Genomic DNA, 12,057 nt, shown 5'->3' with positions numbered 1-12,057 from the left:
TAGTATTCGCACAGTTTTACGCCACAGATCCCACAAGTGATTTGGAGAAACTTGACTATAAAGCCATCCATTTTGTCATTAAGGTCATGGGTAGCTGGGGCCCAGCCTGCCACAAAGCTGAACAAACGTTGGGAATCAGTGCCTGAAAACAGAAATTCCTGTCCGGCATGCCGTAAAAGATGACTGTGGTGTGCCATGAGCGATGCTGTCCACATTCACTCATTTTCTCTCCGAAAACTATTTATTTGCTATGAACAATGCATCTTTGTTCAAGTATCAATGCCAGACAGAAAAAAAAGCTCTTCCATTTGATTGCAGAGGGTACACAATTAACCTACAGTACATCTCAACTTTTTGTGACATTGTTATGTGGTTGTGTGCTGTGACATTTTTTTTCTAATGTAAATCAAGCCTGAGTTATTCAGCATGAAAGTGGCCTTTGTAGCACTTAGTAGGCCTGGCTACATTTTCACCCTCTGGCACCACATCATCACTTTTCATTTATTAGCATGCAAAGCGCATTGCTTTTTTTTTTTTTTTTTTTTGTACAAACTGAGCAAAGGGAAGATGTGACTCATGGTTACTAATATGCTTGGAGCCTGAACTGCAGAATTAGCCGAAGGTTCATTAAAAACAAAACAAACAATCAATCAAATAAATAAATAAATGTTCAAATGTGTAATTGTGTGCCGCACGTTGCAAGATGCATTTTCATTTGCCACCTCTTCAGGAACGTGAGAATGGACCCTGTGGCTAACAGTGTTTTGAGATGCTCGACATGGTGGAACACTCGCGCTGTCCTCTTCAGCTGTGATGGCGGAGGCTGGCACTTTTCAAGCCACTTACTTTCAGTTTGCACATTTGTTGTTTTTATGCAACCATAGCCAGTGGTGCAATGCTTCAAACACTGAGGGACATATATTCAGACCCACCTGTTTGTTATACTGTAGATGAAATCTGCAAAATATTGAGAATATGTATGAAAACATTTTTTACAAAGTATAATTGAATCCAATTATCCCCATTGAAATATATTTAAAGTTCCATTATTCCATGCCAGATGCGCAAAACCCACCGCAATTTTCACGAATTTTAATGAATGAAGAAAAATAGTACTGAATTGTAAATTATCAATACATACACATAATTAGGAAAATAAATGTATTTTATGAATTGTAATTAAGGCAAAAGTCTCAACCACACACACACACACACACACACACACACACACACACACACACACACAAAGTGCATTTATTACTTTTTTGTGTGTGCATACTTCTAAGGGCTGTGGTCAAGTGAGTGACTTGGCCAATTGTGGAGTCTCCTCCATGCTCTTTGTGAGTGTTTTCATTTTGGAAATTTGTGATTGAGTGTTTTTCCCATTCAGTAGTAAAGTGCATTGTGACGGTGGCCCTCCGTGTCCATATGTGAGGGCATTACAATCTCAAATGGTTGTGTACCTGAAGCTCGCTTGGAACTAAAAGTTTTGCAACATCAAGCCTAAATAAATAAATAAAAGCATAAATAAAATGACAAATTTGACATAGCAATGGATTCTAGCAAAAACGAATATATAAATAATAATAAACTCGACAAGTTGGGGAATTTATAAGTCAAAAATACCTCAACTGTGTCAAAACTAGGGCCCACCCTACATAATTGGCAGAGATGATCTCTTTTAAAATCAGCAAAAATCTGCACATTTCAGTCATTTTTGCCGATTTTGGTTTACATTAACACATCACAATGTAAGAAAAACAATGAAGTTGAAATACCCCTCGAAAAAAAAAATCAGGAAAAAAAATAAAAATAAAAATCCTCCGATGTTTGTTGATTTTTTTTTTGTCTTGGTTGTAAATCTAAACAAATACAAAATGATAAAGTAAGTAAAACAGTCAAATGATCTGCCCGTTATTCATATCTTTATTGTTGTTAAGGGACAAAAAATAATCGGTTATTGGAATTTTATTCTGCCAAATATTCCAAATTGCTCAGGCTCGACTAAAAACACATGAACGGAGGTTTCTATAATCTCAGCCGCATAAAGAGAATTTCCATTTTGCGACAAAAATACATTACGTTCCAACCCCCAAAAAATCCTCAAATAAAAAATAAAAAACCCCCAACTCATTTAACGGGGTACGCGAACAATGAACCGTGATGTATAATGGGGGTTGACTGACCTCCTTTCCTGGAGCCTGTGCTAGTGCTTGCTGCCAGTGTGAACGGCTGGGCCCAGAAGTGCCGGCGGTAATTAGGGCTGACATGATATTTATGTAACCTCCAAGCCTCACAAACCAGATGCAATTATAGGCTCCTGGTCCCCGTGACCCCCGTTCCTGTAGCATAGCGCTGCAATCCTGCATGTGAGTCTGGTTTTGCAATGTCACTGGTGGGGTGGGGGTCGAACGCTGGGGGGATGTTGGGGTTTGGCGGTGGTAGGGTGTCGCGGGAGTTTCATTTCACAGCTCCCCGCGATGGTCTGCTACCGCCGCATAATCTAAAGTGACGGGCACTTGAGCGGAGAGGGCGCAGAGCCCCCCCCAATTTCCGCAAGGACTCCTCGGCAGGGGCAAGCGGGAAAGCCGAGGGCCCGGGCAGCAGACTTATTGAGGTCCGGCGAGAGAGAAAGAGAGAGAGCGGGATGGGGGGCCTCATTACAACGCTTAACTGCACTCACAGGCCCTCATCAAGCCACCACACCAGTGACTTAAATCTAAACAGACAATAAAAAGAGGCTGCCGTGTGAGTAAAAAGGACTCCATCTTGGACTCTCAGCATTGTAATGGCTACTTTATGGCGCTGCAAGACAAACAGATATCCGTAAATACTGACGTTTTGCTACAATAGCTCAATTTGAGGGGAACATTTAAAGGGATTCCGGCACGCAGTAATGAGAGTGAATGCGCGGCTAGACAAATGCAATAAAAGCTGAGTAGCGTTAGATGCCTCGGTCATGCAACAATATGCAGGGTGGTTGAGTGGTGGGGGTTGAATGATGAGACATCGCAAGCCACATAATGCTGTCGGGAGACTAAACAAGATAAGGAAAAAGCCCGGTTGGCTCGGCAGCGAGTCTTGCGATGCCAAATGATGCACTTGATGGAGACAATTAAAGAGCAAATCAATGCTTAAGCCTCACGGACATTCTTTGAGGAGGAGAAGACATCAAGCACAAAGGCTAAAAAAAATGCAAAGCTCAAATGTTTGCAGAGGAGATAGGGAGAGATTTGGAGGTGTCCCTGCTTATCCTGCTCAGGGTCGCGGAAAGCTGGAGCCTATCCCAGCAGACTTTGGCCAAAAGGCTAACTACAGCTGGACTGGTTGCCAGTCAATCACAGGGCAAATATAGAGGCAGACAACCATTCATACCTATGTTCTATCCCTGAGTAAGAGCTGATCCCACGCTGACTACAACAAAGCCAGATAAGTGGATACCATTGGTGATTAGAGCAAGTCCAAGTGCCCATTTCTGGCTTGAAGCCTGTATCCAATTTTTAATTTGTATTCATTTTCCATGTACAAAGTATATTTCAACTGACACACATCTCACATCAGTCAGTGCTTATGCTTAACGGAAGAAAAAAAACTCATCAGCAGACATCCAAGTTGCAAGTAAAGTGTCAATTTCAGGCAGTGACAAAACAGGAGTAAAAAAAAAAATAATAATAATAACAAATAAATGATCGAAATATTATGGGTGAAATTACGTTTCGTCGGGCTAGGCTGATTCTCACCACCATTGATTTAAACGTAGGTACATTTCACTTTCCTCCACTGATTGGTCTTCACAGGGTAAAGAACCGAGTCATACTGCGAAGGGGGGGGGGGGTGGCTTGAGTAATTGACACCCCACCTAATATAATTACAAACTGCGCATGTTAAACATTTATACAATAAATATATCATATTTCGACCCAAAAACGGTTGAATATACCTTCAATAAATCTTACAACATTAAAAATCAAGGATTGACAGAGGATTTGTTTGGACTGGAAGTCTGCATGTGGCGAAGACACCCCCCTAACTTCCACCAACAACCCAGGCTGAAGTTTGCTCCTCCTCTATTCGTCAATATATATCACTTCAATATACCTTTTTGACATCAATTCCTGTACTACTTTCCTACTTAGACAGGGCTTTGGTAAAATCCTTGTTTAGGAAAATGCACCAAAAACTGTAAAAAGGTACATTTTTAGCAACACCAAACAGAACTGTGAATATGACAGATATGCGACATGCATCGGGTTTAGAGCCACATTTGGAACAGGCCTGATTCGATTCTCAGACATCTAGTTCCATTCATTGTTTTTTTTTTTTATGCTGCCATGACATGTTTGAATTAAGATACTTGGGGGGGGGGGGGGGGGGGATCTGAATTGTGTCACTTGAAGCACCCAGAGGAAGCACGTTTTTTTTTCCCCCCTTACCGGAACACTTGCCCATAATCACTGAAGCTTCTGTATTGTTTAAAATAACGCTGAGTGGCCGGGTGAGCCGCAATCAGCGCTGAATGGTATGTGTGATGGTCTACAGCAGCGAGCCCGGCAATTTGCAAATCGTGGCCATGAGGTTGAAGTGTAAGGACCAGTCTCATTCTGCCTTGTCCCGTCATTGACGGCGCACTCACAGCCACTCATCTGCATACATCAGCATACACTCTTTGTGTGTCCACTCTACATTTGTGCTTGTGGGTTGGTGAGTGTATTCAAGAGGAAGACTAATGGCTGGATCCCGCTCACTTAACCGCAACCTTGTAACGGAGTACAAATACTTCATGTTTCTGTACTTTGTTTTTTAGGTTTCTGGCATCTATTTAACTACATTTCTACATACATTTCATTTTACTCGAATCCTTTTCCCCCCTAACCACCTTGGTTGCTGCAAAATCAAATGACAAGAAATTGTTTGTCGACTAAATGCCTGAACCGCAGAGCAAAAAGCAGAAGAATAGCGCTGCCAGTTGAGAGGAAGACGTGCAATTTACCCCTGTGGCGTGCTGACAAGATGAAAGGTACCTGCTGCTGACTCTGCTTCTCACACATCTCCAGCAGCAGATACCAACCAAAAGGACTCCAATGGTGGTGATAAGGAAATTAATGTGACACACCCGTGGGCGTATGAACAGGAATGATTTTTGTCCATTAGATGAAGTGCCTCTTTTGTCTCCCTAAAGTGACACAAATATTGTCATTCAAAAAAAACTCCATCCAATGTAAAGTACATCAAGGTACTGTAGGTTCATTGCATTTCTATAAATCCAATGAAGTCAAAGTGTCAATGTTGTTTTTGTTATCAAGGTTTTCATCTAAAAAAGATGGATTAAAGCTAGTGTAATCTTTTCATATGCTAATTTGGATTTAAACATATCCACAACTTTATCCTGGATTTGCCCGGTTTGTTCCTTGGTCTTCATGATGCCGTTGGCTCCCCAATATTCTTTAAACGGAACTCTGAGACCATCACAGAATAGGGGCATTTACAAATTATACTGAGACTAGATTACACAGAGGTGGACTCTATTTATCATCATGAAATTTAGGTCAACATGAAATGTGGCAAAAGCTCAAAGGTTCAAGGGGCCGAAAACTTGCAGGCCAGTGTATTTACAGTTGACCTCCTCCAGCAAGAATCCAGAATAATTGACAGGAATTGTTTTCAAGTTATATACCATGATTTTACCAGTTGGAAGTAAAATAGATTTCTCTTAACGTGGCCCCTGAGCTAAAATTAATTTGACACCCCTGCTCTGTGGCAAACCCTGGCGGGAGCAACCAAAGATCACAAACACTCAAGTATAATTTACAATAAATTACAAGGTGACTTCTACCAAAGTCATTTGAAAAACATTTATAATATAAAAACTAATTTGACCCATATATCCCTTTCTGGTCTTTGGTACAAGACTGCTTACCAGCCTGGTTGGTGGTGATGTTGACCGAGGAGTATTGCGGTGAGTAGGGGCTTTGGTCCGACACACCGTTGACTGCCTGCACCTCGAATGTGTACTGCGTGTGAGCCAGCAGGTCACTGATGTACACCCGCGGCTCCGTCAGACCCAGCTGGCGAGGCAGGAACTGGACGTTGTCGCCGCAGCGTGTGCAGCCTCCGCGGCCACCGCCGCAACTCTTGCAGATGATGTTGAAGACGACGTCCTCGCGGCCGCCCGAATCCCGGGGGCTCATCCAATCCAGCATGACTGAGGTCTCGTTCACACTGGAGATGACGTTTTGCGGAGCCGAAGGGACCGCTGCGGGATGCAAGAGATTCTCGAGTGAGTGTGAGTATATTTACATGACAACTTTGGGAGCATCTGAGAAGTAGCAAAGAGCATGCCAGGCCAGTAGCTGGTGATGGTCCCGGTAAATAAATAATACCAAAGTCTTTTCAATACTTTCAAACCGCTAACTGATTCATATGATATGTTTGTGCATTTTCCGCACTGTCATTTTGAAATAATGTTCTAAATAAGAAACTGATCAAAATGTGCATATTTTTATTTTTAAATGTGTTTAATCACTTAATCTAAGAAAACTTTGACAATAAAAAAAACAGTTTTAAGTTAATAATAAGTAGAGCTAAAATCAGAATACAGTAAAAAAGTGCAGCTAATCCATGTGATCGTTATCGTACCCTGATTGAAACAGTTCTCCCTTGAATAGTTATCATATTTTCTGGATTATAAATCACTTTGGAGTATAAATCGAACCCGACATAAAAATGCATAATAAAGAAAAAAAAACCTATACAAGCCGCACTGGATTATAAGGAGTGCAAGTCGCATTTTGGGGTGAAATGTATTTGATGAAAAAATCAACCTCAAAAATAGACATGTCATCTCGTAAGGCAGTTTGAAATAAAAATAAAATTGATGCTGAATAAGTGCACAATACGCTAACATTACATGACGCTGAAACAACGAACTGAGAACGTGCCTGGTATGTTCACATACTATATGAAGAGTTATTCAGATACCTATAGCATAAAGAACATGCTAACAAGTTTACCAAACCATCAGTGTCACTCCAAATCACTCAATCCAATGAAATCTTCATCCTCCATGTTGCTTTTAAACAACTCCACCAATTCCAGAGGTAGAAAATGTGGCACAACTTCGTGCGTCAAACTCATCGTCAATTCATCAACACAGGCCGAAGAGCGCCCCCTTGTGGTTCAATGTGAAAATAACACGTGAAATGACATAATCATGTGTTAATAATTTCACACATAAGTCGCTCCAGAGTATAAGTCGCACCCCTGCCCGAACTACGAAAAAAATTGTGACTTATAGTCCGAAAATACGGTACTGTCAATTTGAGTGTATGTTTTTTTTTTCCATACTGTATTTTCGATTGTTTGGCAACTAGCCCAGGGTTTAGCCTGGCTTCTCTCTTTCAAAGTCAGTCTTGGATGGATTTTCTAAAGAAATCAAGCACCTTCCAAATAACCCAATCCCAAAATATCAGTCAGTCACTTTACCGGCAGCAACAGCACACTGATTTGATCCATACTAGAACTCTCCAAGGGCTGGGCTGCCATCTTCCCTCAGGACTTCCATTCACTGGATCCGATTTTCTGAGCTGGTGCCCACATTGAAGAGTTTCATTCACATTTGTTCCAATGGAGCAGCATCATGAAGAGTGACTTGGGGGGTTCCGCCCACACATTGACTGACTGGCAAGCCAAACAAACACACAATTCTGTTTATCTTTTTTTCCGGCGTGTGCACCTAACCATGGAGGATGGCTAATGAGGTAAACAATTGGACTCCTCCCACAGACCTGAAATGACGGTTCATTTAGGCGCTGGCATCGAACGCAAATCCAGCTTTGGGAAGAAGGCCCTTTTCTTGGTTGCCTCTGTGACATGGAAACAGAGGACCTCTTGGGAAATCTTAATCATTCAAGGTCTCAACGCAGGTTGAATTTACAGTAACGCTCTCTTTTTTTTTAAAATGTTAAATAGTCATCCATGGAGATTTAAAACAGTAACGGGCTAATTTTGACAAAGTAGGAATAGAAAATACTGGAAAGTTGTGAGAAAAATAAATACCGGTACTCAAGTTAAGTACAGACTAGGGCTGAGCAATTTTGAGAAATAAGATTATATTATTATATGATTATAATTAAAAAGGTCTTGGTCTCACAAGTTAGTCTTGTATGAAAATATAAGCATATGGCATTTAATATAAAATGTTCATTTATTAATTTGAGGTGTTAAACGCTTTGTTAAAAGCTTTTGACACTATATGACCGAATTATGAACATTTACATACTTTATACTTTATACTTCATACAAAAAAAGGTTACTAACTGAAATTAAACTTTTCGGTCTGTTTTGCAGCATTTGCAATTATGATAATTGTATCGTACCATATTGATTACCAGTCATTTTTCAGCCCTAAACCAGCCTGTTCCATACGCAGGAAGAAGAACGAGAAGACACACACATCAAATCTTCTTAATTACAGTAACAAAATATGAGTACTTGGTTATTTTCCACCACTGACTAATACCCGCACAATAGCGTGCGCTTTGGTGGGCCCCGATTTCATCATGCCGGGGTTCGCGCTGCGCAAAACACGAGCGATGTGATGCCGCTGCTCTCTTCGGTTCACAACAGCTGCTTGATTCCCAGTGCCGGACTTATGCAAATCCCCTTTGTTGTGGGGGGGCTTCATCTCATCCTTTCAGCGCAACCAGAAGGGAGTGAAGAAAACACAACGCTACCAAAATGTTGAAAGGCGATGTTTTTTTCTCTTCCTTGCTCGCTTTTGTTTTAGCAGTACCAATCCTCCCCCAACCATCGACCTCCGCCGTCATCCCTGCGTTCCTTCCTCTCGGCTGCAAATTCACATTCAAATTCCAAGCCACCTCATTGGCATGACAAGAGCCAAGGTTGGCCCCACTCTCAATGCGCCGCGACCCGGCCTGGTAACCTCTGATCAGGGCCGTGTGATGATGAGGACAGACCGGCTTACCCTTGGTATCTTTGGAAGATGCTATCAACACGTGACAGCCACTTCTTTGAGGGAGGCTGTGTACAACATGTTCAACACTTTAATTAAGTCAGCGTACAGTGAACCCCACATTGATTGCAGGGTATACTTTATGAAGGTGGAAGCGTTTTAAAAAATAATTTCACCCCACCCAAACGCCTTACTATCATCGGATTTGAACACACACAAAAAAATCTTTAGACATGCCGCTGCTTCAGCGCTGTGAGAAAAATGGAGAAATCAAGGTACTGTAATGATGCCATCACGTGGGCAAGGAGAGCTACAGTCACCGATGCACTTTCATCCATTTATTGGATGTGAAAAACAGCCAAACATCAAAATATATAATGACAAGACTCACAAAGAGCTGCTATAGGTCAAGACATGCACCAACAATAACCAACCAACCCGACTTGAGCTCACGTCACTCACTAAACACATCCGTTAAAGGCAGACATTCAACACAGGAATACTAACGAGGTACCATAATTACACACAAAAAAGGGTTAACACTTATAAATGTTCTGTTATGTGTGTTATTTTAAAAAAATTCAATACAATTCTTTTTTTCTTTGTTTTGGGGCGGGCCGGGAAAAATGAATGTCACTTTCATTAATTTAATGGCGAAAATTGATTGGATCGTAAGACAAGTTAATATGCATTACACCTTTGTGAGGTGCAGCTTGGTGAAGGCGCAAATGATGTCAGTGAGCTCGAGGGAGGCTAAACCACGGTCACCCTGCATGTGTCTCAGCGCGAGCTGTGGCCAACAGAAACTCCTGCATAAGTGTGCTCATTGTGGTTGGGTTTGAATGCTCTCTCGGCGTTCAATAATCAGCTAAAAAGTGCATCCCAACTGTGGCATTACAGTAGGTGCACTGTAAAAACCCCAAAAAAGATTTCCACAATATAATAAGTAGCGGTACATATACCCCCCTCTTCTCCCAAAATTCAATCTATGATGTAGTAGGGTCCCAAGAGATGAACTGCTATGTAGTGGAGGAACAACGTAATACATACTCGTGCAGGGCATCTGTAAGGGATCCGAGTCGGTGCGGTAGTAGCCATTGCGGCAGACGCAGTTTATGGCTCCCTCACTGGTGGTGCGGCTGTTAATGGGACACTGCCTGCATGACTCGTCGCCCTGTGTAGGCTTGAAGAATCCTGATGGGCACGCTGAAAGACACAAGAGCAGGAAAGTTGAACGTAAGGAACAATCATTATCAATGTTAAAAAAAAAAATGCAATCCTACAGTGCACTTACAGTGCACTCAAACTTCCTCAATCTTAACCTGAGCTGGAAAGCCTAACATCCACCCATCCATCCATTTTCTGATACACTTTATCCTCACAAAGGGTCGCGGGGCGGAGGGGGGGGGGGGGCGCTGGAGCCTATCCCAGCTGTCTTCGGGCAGTTGTCGGGGGACACCCCGAACCGGTTGCCAGCCAATCGCAGGGCACACAGAGACCAACAACCATCCGCGTTCACACTCACACCTCGGGGCAATTTAGAGTGTTCAATCAGCCTGCCATGCAAATTGCTGGAATTTTGTAGGAAACCGGAGTACCCGGAGAAAAACCACACAGGCAAGGGGAGAACATGCAAACTCCACACAGAAAGGCCGGAGCCGGGATTGAACCCATGCCCTCTGCACTGTGAAGTTAACGTGCTATTCATCAGAAAACCCTAAATTTAAACCCGAACCCTGACTTGAAACCCAACATTAAAACTTGATTCTCTCTTAAAACCCAAATTTGAAACCCTCACACATGAAACATCCCCCTTACTGTACGTCTTCTTAGAAACCCAAGCCCTGGTTTGACACCCTAATTCAATCACGGACTTGAAACACTAACTTGAAAAACATAATACTACCCTGTGGATGTGGAGGGAGTCGTCCAAACACAGAAGCGGTGGCTCGCCTGTGAAGCGGCTCTCATTGCGACATGATGTTTGTGTGAATAATTCACAATCCCCTGCTCTCCCATCGAGCATCTGCACGGTTCGCTTTCTGTTCGGAGCCCTTTTAAGAGTCTCCCTGAACGTCCACAACAAGAGAAGACACTACACCTACGAACGGATGAAGTGACTGTCATTATTTGGAGGTTTTACACTAAAATCATACTAAGGGCACAGGACTGTCAAGTTTTTTTCCCCTTGGTTAAAACAGTAACCTTGGCTTGAAAACATGTTTTCAAATCCTAATTTTGGGTTGAAACCAACTCTGGTACAGAACTCTATTTTACAATCTTAAATCTGTCTTGAAAACTAATTTGAAACCCTAACCCGTCTTGAAAGCCTACTTTTAAACTTTAAACCTATATCAAAACCCTCATCTGTAACTTTAACTTTAACCTTAACCCAAGCTTGAAACCAATGCTTTGGAACCCTAACTTTGAACACTGATCTTATCTTGCAACTCTACTTTGAAACCATGCCCCTGTTTGAAACCCCAATTTAAAATCCTAATGCGTTAGTTAAAACCCTACCTTCAAGCTGTAATTCCTTCTTGAAGCCGTAACATGAAACCCTAACCCTGGCTTTTATTGTCTCTATGAATCAAACACACTTGGCATGCCACTAGCCTAATAAAATACTGTACGGTAGCTGCCTAAGTATACATTTGAACGTTATCGCATGGAGAAAAAAAACACAAATGTAGGAGGCCAGCTGACTCGATTCGACTTGGATGACGAACAGTCTACACTTGAGAAGAACATTTTTCTTTTTTGCAAGAACATTGGTACTTTTTATTGATATTGTGACAGTAAACTAAAAACAACCCAGTGAATTATGCTATGCTAACGGTGTGCTACTTGCCGAGTGTGCACTTTTCCATGCATTTGAAGGCAGCATGTGCTTCGCTTCTCACAAATTTCTTCGATCCACATGAAGTCACCTCCACTTGTCATCGCGACTAAGCACCTCTGACATGTTTGCTTTCTGCCGTGATTGATACCCGAGCGCTCGCTTTCTCTCTCGTTATACTCCGAGTGAAACGTGAGTCGTGATTACTCCCAGTGCCAGTCGAGCATTTCCTTGAGGCCCGGGCCAA

The 12,057-nt window shown here is 42.1% G+C and overlaps 1 protein-coding gene across 4 annotated transcripts in view; it reads right to left on the bottom strand.

Moving 5' to 3' along the window:
- ephb2b (eph receptor B2b) overlaps positions 1-12,057 on the bottom strand; it is a 148,844-nt gene that overhangs the window by 30,926 nt on the left and 105,861 nt on the right. For all 4 annotated transcript variants that reach the window (XM_086117257.1, XM_086117258.1, XM_086117259.1 and 1 more), the window contains exons 4-5: positions 10,022-10,177; positions 5,918-6,253 (exon numbers count right to left, since the gene is read on the bottom strand). In XM_086117257.1, the coding sequence (XP_085973383.1) occupies positions 5,918-6,253; positions 10,022-10,177 (492 nt within the window). The remainder of the gene's footprint in view (positions 1-5,917; positions 6,254-10,021; positions 10,178-12,057) is intronic.

This window comes from Hippocampus guttulatus, chromosome 8, assembly GCF_054856545.1.
Source record: "Hippocampus guttulatus isolate MCC_2025c chromosome 8, RoL_Hgut_1.0, whole genome shotgun sequence".
Lineage (NCBI taxonomy): Eukaryota > Metazoa > Chordata > Actinopteri > Syngnathiformes > Syngnathidae > Hippocampus > Hippocampus guttulatus.
Note: the sequence above shows the minus strand (reverse complement) of the source record. Positions and strands in the feature narration are given on the sequence as shown.